Below are 18,314 nucleotides of genomic sequence, written 5' to 3'. Positions count from 1 at the left end.
AAACTGATGCTGCCTGCTGTTGTGTGCACTTTGTCAAAAGGTATTTGTGTGTGTGTGTGTGTGTGTGTGTGTGTGTGTGCGTCCATTCAGCTCTCATCCGCTGTCAGCACGGCCCAGCAGTCCGAGCTGACCCACTCTGTCACGGCGACCGTCACCAAGGTGATTTCCAGGGAGAAGGTGTCGACTGCAGTGCGCCAGACCCGGGAGTCCCCGCCACCACAGAAGAAGAGACAAGTCGTGGTGGATTCTGAGCTCAGGAAAAGGTGGGCGTGCTGTTGCAACACCGAAGTCTACTTTTAATATTAGTATTATACGGTTTTATTAGCACTAGAAAGTTTCTTTTCTAACTTGTGGGAAATGTTTAGTTACATGCACCTGTTTCTGCTGCCTTACCTCAGCAGGTAGGTGCTGAAACACTGCAGTGATAACAGAGGCCAGCTTGAAATGAAGCCTTTAATCGTAATGAAGTAGGATATGAAAGTCCTCTTAATACTTGTATACTGTAGTGAACCAAGTAAACATGTGCAGTGGTGGAAAGTCTGTTGTCAGATTGTATGCCCCTAAAACAATAATCCATGGACACATTTCAATTTGAATGAAGTGAATCATCAGATTAAATGATTCTTTTAAATTAACATTAACTTTCTTTAATAGATGTAACTCTGACAAATATCCTGTTTTTGAAGATCTAGCAATAAAAAGGATCAATTGTTTGACTGGAAAAGTGAACATATTACTTGGTACTGGGTTATTTGGGTTAATACCTGAAAGGTTTCCGGTACCGACGGCCCTGCTCGCCACTTAGCCACAGTCGCCCCGTTGATAGCTGAAGTTAAAAGTCACTTTCAAGGTCAAGAATTTACTTACAAAGCAGAATGAAAGATGTTGGTTTTTACCAGGCACGACATTCCAAACAAAAAGCCATCATTGAGTTGGATTGTGGGAAATGTAGGATCAAGTGTTTTGGGGTCTTGATCCAAATGGACTACGGCTCCTTTCAGACTGACTTTAAAGGGGAACTACACACATTTTTCGAAAATGATTCCTAATATCTATGACAGTCCAAACATATTGGTGAACATAAACAACTCTCTCCCAAATCCTACGTGTGCTAAAAGTCACATTTGTAATGTCGTCAAGCACCGGAACCGCTCCATGAACAATGAATGGGGAAAGTTCCAAAGATCCAAACTTTATGGAATTGTAGTATTAAGTATTTGGAGTAATTGAAGTAAAGGATCTGAAAGCTTTTTCCACCACTGCTAGTTTTTAGTGATTACATAGATGACTTTAAAAGTGTAGTTTTAGACTAATTTAAAGTTCCCTTGTTGAAATATAATTTCCTTTTCCTTTGAATGTCATCAGCTGTAGTGAAGTACGAGGCAATCTGCAAATGAAATCATTTAGCGTTAATAGGAACAGTGAGGGATGAAATCTTGAAAAACTGCAGCAGCAAGTATCTTTTGTGCTCAATATCAGCATATCAGGTAATATTGCCAAGTGCACGTGTGTGTGTGTGTGTGTGTGTGTGTGTGTGTGTGTGTGTGTGTGTGTGTGTGTGTGTGTGTGTGTGTGTGTGTGTGTGTGTGTGTGTGCGCGTGTGCGCGTGTCCTCAGGTTTGACGTGGACTTCACAGAGGTCCACAGCTACATGACCCGCGGCGAGGCCATCCTGCAGAGCCCAGAGTTCTCTGTGTCACGCAAGGACGGGAGCATTCAGGAGCTGTATGACAAAGTACAGGTAAATACACGGTGTGTTTGTGTGTACTTGTACATATATCTTTTAGAGGACCAACTTATGAGTGAGGACAGTTTTGGAAAGTGAGGGCATTTTGACCGGTCCTGACTTCTTCAAAGGCCTGTTGGAGGCTTCAGATTTGGCTTTACGGTTTGGTTTTGGGAATAGGCATTACATTATGATGGTTAAGTTGATCTCAGCTTAATCTGCTGAGACCTGTGATGCTGAAATAACAAGGTTCCATCACACAGTTGGGTTAGTAATTCACTTCACGTTCTGAACTTTGATTATACAGGACCACACTGTATCACAGTGGAAGTAGGCTATTGGGTGCAGCAAAGGGTCCATAATGTCTGTAAAAAAAAGATTTAACAACCTGCTGTAGCACAACAAATAAGTCTTCGTATGTGGCTTGAAGGAGTAGCTTAGCATTTTGGGAAAAAACGCACATTCGCTTTCTTGCATCGAGTAAGATGAGAAGATCTATACTGCTCTCATATCTGTAGGCTGATTTTGAAGCTGGAGCCAGCGTGCAGTTAGCTTAGCTTAGCATAGAGACTGGAAGCAAGCAGAAACAGCCTGGCATTCACTCATATGAATACATTCATACTGAATTAGAAACACTTCTATTCAGCTTACAAATGACTCACAAAGCGCCGCTGCATGGGTTGTCAATGATAAACAATTAAAGCTGTAGATTAGGCACAACACAAACTGTTAGACAGCATTCATTAATGTGCTAACAAATCATTCACAATAAATCAGTTCAACAATCCTCTGCAATCCCTCATGAACGCTGTATGAAGCGCATATGCACTTTAAAACTTGCTGGCATTACAAATGATGCCTGCACTTTGGAAAGAGATGCCAACTGACGAATTTTAAGGTGCCGGTAGGCAGATTCTTCTAAACCACCTCTTGATCTCGGTTGCCTCTTCAGCTTTTGCTGTGTGCTCGGCTCTCTGCTGCAGCTCGTATAATAAACAGCTTTAAATTCCTCCCGGAACTTACTTACTTACTTACTTACTTACTACTTCAGGAAGCAAAATGAGTCTGGAGGATTTCAACCGATTCACACTCTTCAGCTGTTGGATCTCTCTATTGGAGAGGATATTTGAAACAGACTTTTATATTCATAACTATGTTTCTATTTGTGTATAATCAGCTGAAAGTAAGAATGATCGTGTTTTTGTTGGCTTAGAATGAGCCCTTCATATCTACATAGAGAGAGTGTCCTCTTCACAGAGCATGTTTCTACAGTAGCTCAGTGGTGCCCGTACACCACTGTAAATGCTAGAGCCAGCTGTTGCTTAGCTTAGCAAACAAAACAATACAAATGCCGCCCTTTCTCCATGGTGGAAGTCTTTTCTTCATGCTTTCATGAATTCAGCTAATTCCATCAGCATAGCAAGATATTGAGCTGCCATGAATAAAACACTGTGGCTCAGTGGTAGAGCAGGGTCGTCCTTCAATCAGAGGATCGGCGGCTTGAAGAAGGTCAGAGGTTGATGAAAAGCCACAGGAAGTGGAAGTAATAGTCTGCTGAATTGGACATTGGTTTTCTTTGTAATAAATAATAATCTCTCTCTCTCTACCTCTCTGTCTTTCTGTCTCAGGCGATAGAACGAGAGCGGCCGGAGAAGTACCGAAAGCTCCAAGAAGCAACGCGCACGGCGCAGACCCTGGCCGAGCAGGGTAACGTGCACTCTCACACTCGCTCATTCACATGCACACACACACACACACCCTGTCTGTCCCCATGGCAACGCCTCCACCTGTCCCAGCCTCTCTCCTTGTCTCCATAGAAACACTGACAGAGGACCAGACAGAAAGAGAGAGATGTTTCTCCTCGTTCGTCCTCTCCTCTGTCCTTGTGCGATTATTGGGGCTTTCGAAAGCAGAGAATCACTCAATTAATACTTTTCACTGTCACTGCTGTAACCACCATCCAAACAGAACACGCCAGAATATTGCTCAACTTACTGAATAGTCTGTGTGTGTGTGTGTGTGTAAGTTTATATATATATATATATATATATATATATATATATCTTAAAAATATATGTGCTTTTGGTTTAGGAAAAGATTGTAGTTTGGTTTTTAAAAAGAAACTTTTTCTTCCTTAAAATAACCACGCTTGTTACGTAACTGATGTCATTGAAGTCAGTAAGTTACGTAACTAAAGTAAGGTAAAGTAAGTCAACATTTGCTTGGTTTTACACAGGACAAGAACAGCGGTCTCCTGCGTATGTTGACGGTATCTTACGTGTGGGGACTGAGAACGGATTGCTCATATCTGTCCATTCCATACGAAGCTACAGCCAGCTATAGGCTAGATTAGCTTAGCATAAAGACTGGAAACATAGGAAAACAGATTAAACAAATGAGGCATAATATTTGAATGAGTGCGCTTAAGAGGGAGGCAGAATTTAGTTTGAGCAGAGCCATGCTTTCCCCCTTGCTCCCAGTTGTTATGCTAAGCTAAGCTAATCTGCTGCTGTTTGCCCTACAGACATGAGGGTGGTAACAATCCACTCGTCTAACTGTCGGCAAAAAATACGATATTTTACAAATTGTCAAACCATTAGGTTTTCAGCAAAAGTGACTCAAACAGGAGGGCATTTTCAGCAGAGCAGTGTATGTGGGATCCCTTCATTTCGAGGATGCATTTAATGCTTATCCAACTGTATTTATAGTAGCCTGTGCTAGAAAATAACATCAACCAAATGCTTGACGTGTAAATGGAACCTAATGGAGGCACGGTTACAGGAAGAAGAAGCAATCTGGAGACATGCGAGCCGCGATGCTACCTTCCAGGTCCAATTATCATCAGGCCGATTGGCTTCAAGTTACCCTTTTAGCAGCAGGAGCGTGAATCCATCCTCGTACAACTTTAGCATTGATTATTCCCTCCTGGAACCTCTTAGAGGTTTTCATTTTCCGGGCACTGGACTTTTCCGTGGACCTCAAATTGGCCATTTACATTTTTTTTTTTTTTATGTTGGCGGTGAGTGTGAGATAAGTGTGTGTGTGTGTGTGTGTGTGTGTGTGTGTGTGTGTGTGTGTGTGTGTGTGTGTGTGTGTGTGTGTGTGTGTGTGTGTGTGTGTGTGTGTGTGTGTGTACACAGCTTTTGGAGCTCACATTTTGTGCAGAATATTGATAGCTCACCTCACCTCTCCTACAGATGACATTCACCACATTTTGTGTGTGTGTGTGTATTTATGTCCTACAGAGAGACAAGTCGTGCCCTTGCGTGTGTGTGTGTGTGGGTGTGTGTGTGTGTGTGTTTGACAGCCCACTCTCTTTTTCTGTCCCCCCCCCCCCACAGAGGGGAGTCGTGCTGATGACATTGCCCAGGCAGCGGAGCAGCTGAACCAGCGCTGGTTGGGATTCTGTGCCCTGTTGGCAGACAAGCTGTTATGGCTGGCTTACCAGACAAAGGTACACACACGTACATGTGGCTCACAGGTAGAGCGGGTCGTCCTCCAATTGGAGCATCGGGGGTCCGATCGCCGGCACCTTTCAGTCCACATGTCAAAGTGTCGTTGGGCAGAGACATTTACAGTACTGTCATGACAAATGACTGGACAACAACATTTTAAAGCTGCAGTCCATCAGTTGAGCGTTGCATTTCCATATTGTTGAGGAAATTGTCAACATATGTGCAGCAGAGACTGAATATCTTGACTCTTTAGTTCCTAGTCTGGGTCAATCTCCACAGAAGAGCCACAGAAGACATTGTACTTTATATACACAGGCTACACAGTGCTCAACATGACGAGTGAAGTGATCCTGACGTGTACAAGTGGTGGAGTCCCAATTGTTTTTTGTCATTTTTGTTGAATTGGTTGAGTCAACTCTTAGTAGAATTACTCCCAGTGACAGTTTAAGTACAATTGTCTGTAAAAATGTTTTCTCTCATCTCTTATAACCAGTCATAAGTGTTCATATTTATGTAGAAAATGTATGTCTTGCAATGCATGTTATTGTCAAAATACTAGTTCCTTGATTTCTTCTGCTTTCACGAAAACTGCAATTCTGCAAATTCTTATAAGGGTTATTCATATTTTGAGCTTGGAGAAATGATGTTGACAAATAATTTCACAGCCTCCAGTTATGCGTCACCCTTTGTGTGCATGTGAAAATCAAATTGTCTGTGAATGAGTAATATAAGTTTTGCAACTGTCAATAATATTTTTGAATCATTGTGAAAAGGTTTGCGTGCACACAGATATCATTTGCATGTGTAATATGTTTTTTTTTGCTGTAGAAATATTTTTGCAAGCGTGTAATATGAAGTTGTGGAACAAAGTCTGAGAAACGGACACAAAAGGTGATTAAAAAAAAACGCAGGCTGTGAAATTATTTGTAGACATCATTTCTCCAAGCTCAAAATATGAATAACCCCAAATGAATAGGACATATAACATATCTTACACATAGACTTTGACCAAAACAAATTGCCGCCCGTGTGCAGAGTTAGAGTTCTAATGTGATATGAGCGTGAGGGTCCCACAGGTTTGGTCATTTTGACTCATCGTGCAGCTCTACTGCAAACTAGGAAAGCGTTTTTCTGAAACAAGACAGATGTTGTGTTGGTGTTTGCTTGTGTCTTTGTGTGGGAAATAAACAGAGGCGCTGTGTATTCTAACTGTGTGTTACCATGTGTGTGTCTCACAGGTGCTGGCTTTCTACAGCTTGTATGAGCAGTGTGAGCAGGCTGTGGACTGCAGTGAGAACTGGCTCAAAGTCCAGGTACCGCCAGCTTCTGAACCAGAACCACTCAAAGTACAACTGGACCGATGCCGGGTGAGTGAAACAAACTGTCTCCGGGGTGATCCGTTATTCTTTGCTCACACAAAAGCCTTTCTCTTTTTTGTTGAAATCCAATTGTTGTTAGCTTTTTTTATTCGATGCCTTGATTTCTTCTGTGTCCTTATTTATTTGGTGTGTTGTCTCTTTGCATGCATCTGTTTATCACAGCACTTTTCTGTAAGTATTTTCATTTTATTTATTCCAACACAGACTAAATGAAGTGAACTTCTCCTCTATGTTCCTCTTAGTAAAGGATGATAGCGAAGAAAGTAGAGCCATTTATTGTAACATTGATTGACCTAAAGCTAAATTATTTCATTGACACTTTCCTGTTGGTGTGCAGATTGAATAAACCAGATGCAATGTGTGAATATTTAGTGAACTTTAAAGGGAGTTGAAGGGGGAGGTGCAAAGGCAAATCTGTGTCAAAATCATACTCCTTGGAGTCATAACTCAGTCAGTTCTCATAATACAAACATATTTTTTGATTCACTGTGACTTACACTAAGAAACTCAATATTTCCGGTGTAGCGAGTTGCAAATATAAGTCTATAAATCCGATAAGAAATCACTGGGACTCTGGAGATCACGCCATTATGACTGCAGAACTTGCCTGAGAATAATAAGGATTTAAAGTTTTCGTCAATATCAAAGCTAGTGATAGCTGTCTGAACGTTGCAAAAAGGAATGAGTAATAGGTGATTCTGCATACGTTTAATGGTGCCAATTTAGCAATTCGGGGGGGGGGGGGGGGGGGGATTGTCGGACTCTTGCTTTAAACCAAATTAGTTCGTCAATGAGTGGGCGGCTTAAAGTGCAGCAGTATTGACTGGCATTGAACACACACACACGGTTTCATTTCAGTGACATCTAAACAACAGGAGAAGAGAAGTGACAAACAGGAGGGAAGAAACGAGGAGCGATGAGAGGAGGGGAGGCATAATTAAAGTGAGAGAGAGGACATAAGAAGGGGAGGTATGGGGAGGGTAAATGCCACAGACGCAAGAGAAGGGGAGACAGCTTTTAAAGTAATAGAGAAAGAAGAATGGACAGATTAGGAAGAAGGAAGACTGAAAGAGAGGCCAATGAAAAGAGATGGCGTGCTGAAAGTTTTCTTCGACAGTATGTCTCGCTTCCACCACCGACAATTTCACCGCAGACAATTTCACGCCAACACATTTTCATTTCCATACACACAAATGGAAAACGCACAACTTGCTCCCACACATGAATCCTTTCCGAGCTCCTATCTTTACATTAAACAGGAAAGATTTCAGCGAAAAAATTTAATATTTGCTGAAACTCTTAAGACAACCTTCCCAACGGCAAACTGTCAGTTTATGAGAATATATTCTGTCGAGGTTATAAATGCTTGTGTTCTCTAACATTACTCATGAATAAGGAGTGAGTCTCTTGGCTTTAGGCCAGAGTCTTTCCTGACTCACTGTTACAGGGGGATAAGACTGAGCTGCATTCAAAGCCTTCACCCCAGGACAGTTCAGTGAATATTAACCTGCCCTACCTGCCACATCCTGCAACTCAACCTGACTGATCCCTCTCACTTTTTATGTGATTTAAACAAGATTAGTTGAAATTGATTCATTGCTGGGGGTCTCAAACTCATTTTCACTCCGGGCCACATCAGCATCACGGTCGCCCTCAAAGGGCCGGTTGTAAATGTAAGACTGTGTAAATGTAACTACTCCTAACATATTGGTAAACAACTCTCTGCATTTGATTGCTGTTTATTCAAGTGTTCACATATTGTACATGCAGTTATATAAATGTAAACATATATTTAAGCACATTTCTGTTATTATAACTTAAATCCTTTTAATTTAGGGTTAAGAAACCCACATTACTCTATCAAAGATCAAACTATTCAAGAAAATATCAAAGACAAATATCAAACACAAGTTATTACAATAACTTTGTTCAAAGCTTAAAATCCTTTCAAGGGTGCGTTTGCACAATCCCACGTGAAGTATTTCATGTGTTTTAAAGACACGTTTAAAGTAGTCTTCAACGTACTCACAATACATTTCCATTTCAAGTGTACAGTAACCAGCCAAAGAGCTGCTTCTATGACTGTGTGTTTAAGTCTCTCATCGTTATGACTTTCTATCTCATAACTTCGACTTTCTATCTCAGAATTCTGGAATTCTGACTTTATATTTCAGAATTCTGACTTTCTATCATAATTTCTACTTTCTATCTCATAATTTCGACTACGGGGATATTTTTATTATCAAGTCTAACTTTTACTTTTTTTTCTGGCGGATTCGTGGGCCACATGAAATGACGTGGCGGGCCGGATTCGCCCTTGAGTTTGAGATCCCTGCTTTAAAGAATAAGCCTGCTGACATTCTATACAAATACTCACACCATCAAATGTGTATTAATCCGCTGCTGAAAAAAGTCCCCAAAAAATGTACTTCCTCCTGTCTGCGTAAGGCTTGCTAAAAATGTAATAGTTTGACATTTTGGAATATTTGGATTCTCAAATTTGCCTTCTTGCTGAGGGTTTGACGAGAAGACTGATACAGCAGCATATGTAAAATAATATTCTACCAGCACCTGTAAATTCTTAATCTACAGACATTAAAGCAGCGTTGGAAAAAACAACACACAAAAGTGTCGGGATTAAACTTAGAGTTTAGCCTGATGACAGCGGACCTGTCTTTGTTGGTCTTTGGGAAGTTACTTAAGCAACACCAGCCAGTGTTACCAAGAAAACATTACTCGCTGCTAACAAGGGACTTTCACCCAGGAAACCAAAAGTCAACGTTGACTTCTGTTAAATTACGGAGGCTAAGTAAGTTAAGTTACAACTAACGTAACCTAATTAGCACACTACTTAGCCAACTACTTCAATTATGTAGGCTACGTAAATTAAGCTACGTTCCAAATGTAGCCTTCTTAGACAACGACATCAATTATGTAGGCTAAGCTACGTTCCAAATATAGCCTTCTTAGACAACGACATGAATTATGTAGGCTACGTAAATTAGGCTACCGTACAAATGTAGCCTACTTGGCCATTTACTTCCATTATGTAGGCTATGTAAGTTGAGCTTCGTTACATAAATTAATCTACGTTCCAAACGTAGCATACTCAGCCATTTATTTAAATGATGTAGGCTACGTAAGTTTAGCTATGTTACAAACGTAGCCTACTTAGCCAACTACTAAAATACTGTAGTTATTGTTATTGAATCAGCTGATTTCTTCCTGTTCTCTTTGTACAGTTAAGGCAGAAAAGTTTCACAGCTAGATTTCGGTTTTGCTGAGCTGGTCCAATTTACTGCTTGGCTTCATATTCATTAACAGTTGGGACTCTACACTTCTGTAAAATACAACTGATTTAGCATAAGGCAAATGGAGTGGAGCTTAAAAATGATAACACAAAACCTTTCCACGGATCAGCTTTTGTTGGACGAGTATGGATATATTGCCGTGGAGGTTTTTTTTTTCTCTTCCCCAAAATGTCCATAGTAACAACAAAGTCATGCTGTGTTGGTTCATCCTTGATGTGACCCTTTTCCTTCTCCTTGTCCTGGCAGGAGGAGGTGGCTCGCCTGGCCTCCCTGCAGCCCCAGGTGGACCTTCTAGAGAAGCAGCTGAAGGAGCTGAAAGAGGAGAAGGAAGGGGAGGAGGCCCCGTCAGCCTTCCTGGACGCCGACATCGATGCCTTCAAAGAGCACTACCACGAGGTCCTGGAGGATCTGAGGGCGAGAGAGCGGCAGCTACACATGGGTGAGAGAGGAGAGATGCCGATTCACTGCATAAACTCAAACCTTGTGGAACCCTAATTTTGTTTAGGCACGCTTCATTTCATTAGTTGGTGGTACCGTCTGTTAGAGAAAGGACTGCATTCTTCTAATTTTAAGGATTTTTCTTCTTCATTTTTTAAACATGGGTCTTATTTTTGGACATCATTCTTATCAGTTATGACAATACACTTGCCTGCTGATATATTGGGACGCACCGATGCCTCAATAATATTATTAAACCACGGCAAGTCAATAAGAAATGAACATTAACGCCTTTAAAACAGCAACAAAATACAACCTAAAATACAATATCATTTTAAATCAGACTCAAGAGAGTTGACTCCATCCAGGACATTTCTGTTGTTTTTCCAAATACAGCGCACGTTCCTGGAGGAACAATTGATCATATTAGTATTCAGTAGGTACCCACTGATACATTAAGTTTAATACCAAGTATTTCATCTTTGTAGGCAAATCCCTGCATCGTTGGATGACAAATGACAGCAGACTTACAGACTGGCTGCCCTCGAGATGTTAAACAATGAATTCAAGTGATGATTCATCTAAATGGGTGTAAAAGTTCTCTAAAAAAAAATAGTGAAAGTCTGAGCATTTTATGAAACAAGGCATTTCAGTTGCCAGATAAAACTTAACTACCCTTCAATCCATTCCAAACAAAAGCAAATGTGTTTAAACAATATGTCAGAGAACTTTTAAAGTATCAAGCGCTGTGATTTCACAGCTTTAATACTGAAATTAGAGTTTAATTAGATATTCAATAAAAGATTAAAAGACAGACTTCATAAACAAAATGCTGAAGTTCTCAACAAACGGCATTAAGCTAGAAGTGTGGTTCACCTTCAAAAAGTCACTGAAACAGCATGCATGCCATTAACTGTAGCTGTATACAAGTGTTCAGATTCCCGCCGCTGAAAGTCGGCCTCGACAGCCCGCTGTAGCCCACACGCTGCATCAGACAGATTCAGAGTGGCAAATGTCCCTACCAACAACAGCCACCCAACATTCAGCAACATTCAGCCTCTTGTGGCCAAAATGAGCATTACAACAACAAACAACACGCCCAAAAAGTAAAGAATTACAAAAAGAAATAAAAGGAACCTAGAAAAATGACCCCCTTATATTATCAATGCATTCTGTATCTTGAGTATCGGATACAACAGACATTCATTCCAATAAAAATTCTCGCTGAGCAGAAAAGCACCAAAAACGTCACTGGTTTCCGCTTACATTGAATTTGAATCATTATTACGGTTCTGACAGAACAGGACCCCTGGTACCAATTTGAGTTATTCCTTTTGTATTCATCCCTTCTTACATTTCATTGGGTAGACACACATAAAAATAGCTTTCTAGGCTGTGGGAAAGTTTTACAAACTCAGGTGTCCTGTCAGAGGTTTTAGAGAGGTATCCTTTTATGTTGGTGATGGGGAAATGCTGTTTGGGCTTTTTGGGAAGCAACATCTTTCACAAATAGGTTTTGATTGACCTTAGACCCTCTCTGAGGACCTACATGGCTCTGACAGTTCCCCTCGACTATCATGCAATTTAGCAAAGTTTCAAGCGTTTTACATACTCAAACTTTGGCCCTCTAGGTGGACAATTTGGTCCAATTTGCAGTGCTACTCTCACCGTGTTTATGAAGATGCTCTCTGTGAAAACAATGACAACGAGACTTAACGAGACTGAAGCTGCAGCCATCGAGACGAGACACAACTAAACCAGACAGTCGCTGAAACAAAATAAGAGCAGAAAGCTATTTGCATTAAAGAGGAAGAGAATGATGGAAATAAATGAGAAAACAAACAGAGAGAAACTGACACTGACACTGAGAGAGGGTGAGAAAGAAGCTGACAGACAAACGGTACTTTTGTACTCACTCTGGAAGCGTCTCCCATCGTGCCACACACTGCACTCTTCTCACCCACGCCAACATGTTGAGCAGGTACAATGTTGAAAATGTTCGCCATCTTTGTTTAGCCTGTTAGCATGCTAACATTTGGTAATTCGCACTAAACACAGTGCAGCTGAGGCTAATGTGTCATTAGGTTTGAAGATATTTGGTCATAAACCAAAGTATTGAGCTCAACATCAAGTGGATGCCGAGAACACCAACGTCTGTAGGGTTTGTCATCTGGCGACCATGAATGCATGTCCAAAATACAGACGCAATTGTATCTACAAGCACAGAACCAGCTCAGGACAATACCATAAATTCCAGCCCAGCTCGTCAGCCTGTCAAAGAGAATGCAGGGTGTCAACCGGTGACGCAATATCGAGCACTTTAGCAGCAAAAGAGGGTTTTTGTTCCTCAATGGGTTCTTTACAACTGTACAGAAAAGCATATTTTAACTTTAACGTGACAAAATAGGCCCAATTATTTCTTTGAGTGTCGAAAAGTCATACAGAGAAAAATATTGAAATGAATTACGAATGAGTTCAGAAAGACACACTTTCCCACAACCACCTAGCACAGCAGCATCTGCTCACACTGCAGGATAGAAGATCTGTAATGATGAGATATGTATTCAGGCTGGTATTTCTGCGTTTGCTCCGATATTAAAGTAAAAGGTGATATTTGCACTGACGGCCTCTCTGACACACGTCTCTGTCTCTCTGTAGTTCTGGAGAGTTTGCCGCCGGCTCGCTATAAAGAAACCATATCGACACTGTTGGCATGGTTGCAACAGTGCGAGGCCAAGCTGGCCGTCCCATCTACGGCGGTCACAGAGTATCCTGTGATGGAGCAGAGACAGAAGGACAACCAGGTAAAGGAAGGGATTCCACACTTTAATTCTTTCATACCTTTCTCGCTTTCATTGCTTCGACTTTCACTTACGCTTCAACTACTTTCACCACTTTCAGTGCTTACACATCGACAGCCTTCATCTCGATCGATGCGTCAACTGCATTCGTCATCAAATCGCTCCTCGATTCCTTTCGTCTCATACATTCCAAATGACATTTTAACTGCTTTCAATGCTCTCCCATCAACTGACACTTCAAATGCATTCATCTCTCCAAATCACACTTCAACTGCTTTTAGATTTGACTCTTCATCTGAAATTTCAAGCACCACTCACACGTCAACTGCCGTTTCAGAAGCAATCATCTCTTCCTCTTCAACTCACACTTCAACTGCTTTCATTTTGTGACAGTTCAACTGCTTCTGGTGTTTACACTTCAGTTGACATTTAAACTGCGCTCATATCTTACTCTTTCACTCACAAGTCAATATCCCCATTGATTTTACACTTCAACTCGTTTCAACTGTTTCAGGTCATTGAAGTGATGAACCTTCAACTCACATACAACTAGGTACAACGCGATTAGTCGACTAGTTGATTAAACCTTGTTACCCCCACTAGTCGGCACCAGAAGTACTTATTGGTGTTTTATTTTATTTTTAATGTACACATTTCCTTCAAAAGCTTAACAAGTTCACTTGTCAGGGCTAGAATTGTGTCGTGTAATGTTGGAGGTAAGTATAACGGCACGTATGAATCACAGGTAATTATGCTGTTAGGTTGGTCTAACAAATTCCAATAAATGCCAAAATGATGCTGGGTCTACAATGCCGTGGGACTGTATAACACTGTCATCAGTTTTTACTACGAGTAGTAAAGTTATATGGCCACTGGTGATGCCAAACTGCCAAAGCAGCACTCTTTTAAAGGTACTGTTCCGTTGCTCTTTAAGGATAAGGAAGGGAGAAGAAGCCGAGGTCACGCCCCATTGACCAAGACTCTTATTCATGCACACACATCTCATCCCCAAACCCCTGTGGTAAACGTAACAAGCTTTTAGTTTGTATTATTGATTGATCTGGTAGGGACAGTTCACATTAATGAAACATTCATGTAAATGCACCAGATTTAAGGATTCAAAGATCACTTATTGTCATTATGCAACACGACCAAATTCAGTTGTTAGAGTTAGCCAAGAGGCTGTTTTTCATCTGTAGTCCCTGGACAGATGTTACAAAGTCACCCTAAGAAATAGAATATCAACAAGCATGCAGAACCAGTGTAAGACATAGAATATTAATATGAGTAGGAACATCATTCAGGACACTCGTATACTACATTGTCAACTTCTATGAATACATGCAGAGAGGCTTGTAAAGCAACAATGGAAAACTGCTTTTATGTGGCACATTATAGTGTGTATATATACATATATATGTACATACATATATGATTTAGTATATTGCAATCTGTTGCAATTCTGTCAGCAAGGCGACATTTTGCGATTGAAAGAAAATCGAATTCTAGCGAAAACAATATTTTGAATGCAATATTTGTTGCGGCTGGTTGGTTGGTTGATTGATAGATATTGGTTTACAATTTCCAATCATCCATCTCCATATCATGTCCTGGCCCTCAATTCTGTTTTAAGAGTGAATTCCTCTCATTAGAGAAGCAAGATGCTGATCAAATCCTCTTTCATCTAACAGCAAGCTCAGCTCTACCGTCAGAAACCTAAAAACAAGGAGAGAGAATCCCTGATTTCTATGAAGCCAGACTGCTCAACATGCGGAGTGTGAGGGAGAGCTGGTCTGCTGTTGGTGTGTGTGTGTGTGTGTGTCTACAACTCTGCAATTGCGAGAGGCGGGCGAACGAAATCCCAGTGGAGCAAATCAGTGCCTCTGTTTATCACAATATCTATCTACAGATTCACACACACACAAATCCCAGCGCAGTGTGTGTCAGTACGCATATAAAGAGAGCACACACACACACACACACACCCACACACACACACACACAGACATTTTTCATTTTGTCAATGTTAATCTGTCTATCCAGTCCAAAGAATACAATGACTTCTGTTCTTTTTTGTGTTGATTTCTATCTACAACTTAAGTCGTGTGTGTGTGTGTGTGTGTGTGTGTGTGCACCCTCTTTAAACCTGATATTTGTCTTGTAGCACAGCAGGGTAATCAAGCCTTGTAGACTGAGATCAATTAAAGTGGATTGTAGATAATAATTAAGAATTCCTTCTGCATACTAATGAGTTGTCGTTAATTGTCAGCACAACACTCTCCCTCTCGTCACTCATTGAGACTTCCGCTCGTGTGTGTGTGTACACACACACGCGTGTGGTCGTCAACGCTTCACCCAGGTGATAGTATCACCTCTCACTATAGTTACTTCATTCATTAAAATAAGGAGCGCTCCTGTCGAGTGGGAACTAAAAATGAAAAACAGCCCCGATTGTTTGAAGTAAGTGACAGATGATTAATGATATCATCCACGGCTACTGGAAGAAGTTATTAAAGACCCGATTGCAGCATTCAATCACCTATAAGTTAAGTGTTCTTACATCTTATGATTGATTTGTGATTTTGCTGCAGTGAGATAGTGAGAAGTGAGTAGTGGTGGACTGTATGGTATTTTAACAATAAAGGCATTTATTTATCAAAAGATACAGAATTATATATTGTCTTAATGTATAGTTATAGTGGACGTCAAAGAGTAGGAGAAGAAATTCAGTCTTGATCTTAAGTTTAATGGTGACAATGCCTCTGAAAGTTAGATTTTATACAAGGCGAGCTCTACCAAATAGTTTAAGCTTCCTAGAATTAGGTTCCCGTATTGGCTGAGTAGGAATGTTTCAAACTCACAGGGACTATTATACTATTTTGTATGATTTTTGCGTTGTGACACATCACCTTTTCACCTTTCTTGTTGATCTCTAATAAGGGGACTCACTCATCTCAAAAGTGAACGTGGGAGTCAGTTATAGAAGGAGGCTTGTCCATGTGCTGGAGGAGGAGAAAAGAAAGGAAAAAAGCGAATAACTTAGAGTATAAATAGTCTATGTTGCCTCCTTGCTTGGGATTCATTGTTGCAGCAGATGGATTGTGGGTAAGCCATAGTAGCTGACGGATGTCCTGACGGATGGCTGGGCTTGAGCTAAGCTAAGCTAAGCTAAGCCTCTGAGTCACCTTGGTGTGAACGGAGGCTTTCTTGCCCAAAATGTTCCACTGCAACCCAGCAAAAGTTCACCGGGAATTCCCTCACCTATCCACTTGTCATTCATCCTGCACAGCAGGGTAAGCGAAAGCCGATAGTGTGAAAAGGCTTTCATTTCATCATCCTTCACTCTCCCATTTTACCCGGCTCAATACTGTGTGATGTGACAGACAAGCTATTAAAATGATTTTTTTTGGCCCAAAGCATGGCTTCATGACATTTACATGAAGTATGCGAGCACACAAGATAGACGGATATCCGATAAATCACATGTGGATTGTGAGTTTCTACTTACGGGCATGAGGATTGATGTGTTGGGCGCTAGGCCAACACATCAACACACACATTACGAGGCTGGCTACATGTGGTGAACATGCTACAGTATCAAAGGCAAAAATTCACTTCATGAAAAATCTCTCCAATAGATCTTCACACATGCAAAAAGAGGCAAACAATAATGTCTTTTACATTTCCTAGTAATTGCAATTTATTTACTTATTTTGTTTTGGCCAAATGAGATTTTCTGAATTCTTTCTTTTCTCATTTTTTATGACAGACAGTTCAGCACTACAGTCTGCATCTGGAGCTCCTCCCATTGCGTACACAACCTCCAAGCTCTTCTGATTTGTACTTCTTCTCTGTATACTTCCCCCGACCATCCAGCCTGCCGCAGCCTTATTTCTACTGTGTCTCTCTTTCAACCCCTCAAGGCCCTCCAGGTGGCTCTGGCTGAGCACCAAGGGGAAGTGGACTACCTGACCTCAGCCGTGGAGCAGGTCTTCCAGAAAGCTCCACCAGACATCTGCCAAAAGTAAGAAATAGAAAATAAAGCCCCTTTCCCACTGATTCTGGTGCAATGCAATATGAAGCGTGTTGAAGTGAATACAATAGATAAAATCAACAACGATTCAGATTGTTGTTGTACTTTCTTCGTGTTCAAAACATACAGTTAATATGCTGTCCTCAAAGCCACCAGACTCCCTTCAAATAACAGTAATTTACCGATCTGATCGTCAAAACGTTCCACTCGAACGTGACACACAAAATACAACGAATCAAAACCCTTTTTCTTTGTCTTTTCCACTGTTCCAACAGTCACCAACTCTGGGTTGGTTGAAATAAACCCTCAATTCACTGAGTAAGATTTGAGAGGAAACGAAAGTTACGAATGTAACTACGGTTCTATGAATCCTGGATGACCGCCAGAGGCAGTGCTTCACACTGGATATCTTCCGTCTCGCGCATGCGCAGGTCGAATATTTATGTCAACAAAGTCACATGTGACCTCAGATGACCCCCGTCGTCTATAACTTCCGGTGTCATCCTGAGCTCAGTCCTATGGAATCTTCTCGCGAGTTCACGGGATTCCGAGTGACCAAGAACTCTGGAGGTCATCCAGGATTCATAGAACCGTAGTTACATTCGTAACTTTCGTTCTATTTCATCCTTACTGACCGCCAGAGGCAGTGCTTCACACTGGATGACTTATACCAAAAGAGTCACGAGGAAGCACAGTAACTACCTCGTATAGCTCCGGCAGAGAAAATTGGCCAAAGAACCCTCCCCAGTGGGTGAAGGGTGGCAACGTTAACTCTGTAGTGTTTGGTGAATGTGCTCGGTGATGCCAATGAGGCCGCAGCACATATATCCTCCACAGGCACACCTCTCAGGCTAGCCCTTGGTGTGGAGGGTGCCCCATTGATAGTTTATGGGAAATCACAGCAGAGGTGCTGTCCACCGGACAAGCACATGCTTTCCCTTCAAATATGGAAGGAAGTGCTTGAGCGCTAGCTCTAGAACCTGGACCTGCCCCTGCAGTCTTTCAGCAGACAACTGCCCCCAGGCTGTCCTGTTCTGTCACACTGCACCTTGAGAGGCAGGTATCTGTTGTGACCATCTCCTGGTGGAATGGAACCTCCTGGGACACTGTTTGCCAGATATGCACTCCCTCCATGGGGATAGTGAATAGGCACTGTCTTGATAATATTATTG

The 18,314-nt window shown here is 41.4% G+C and overlaps 1 protein-coding gene across 1 annotated transcript in view; it reads left to right on the top strand.

Annotated features, from left to right (window-relative positions):
• The window catches only part of LOC306797451 (dystrophin-like), a 218,733-nt gene that overhangs the window by 111,537 nt on the left and 88,882 nt on the right, over positions 1-18,314 (top strand). Inside the window, 8 exon segments of the mRNA XM_079296817.1 lie at positions 91-263; positions 1,617-1,740; positions 3,354-3,432; positions 5,067-5,179; positions 6,419-6,547; positions 10,117-10,309; positions 12,967-13,112; positions 17,033-17,133. Of these exon segments, the coding sequence (XP_079152943.1) occupies positions 91-263; positions 1,617-1,740; positions 3,354-3,432; positions 5,067-5,179; positions 6,419-6,547; positions 10,117-10,309; positions 12,967-13,112; positions 17,033-17,133 (1,058 nt within the window).

The sequence above is a fragment of the Melanostigma gelatinosum genome, assembly GCF_949748355.1.
Source record: "Melanostigma gelatinosum genome assembly, chromosome: 24".
NCBI lineage: Eukaryota > Metazoa > Chordata > Actinopteri > Perciformes > Zoarcidae > Melanostigma > Melanostigma gelatinosum.
This window is presented reverse-complemented; position numbering and strand designations above follow the sequence as displayed.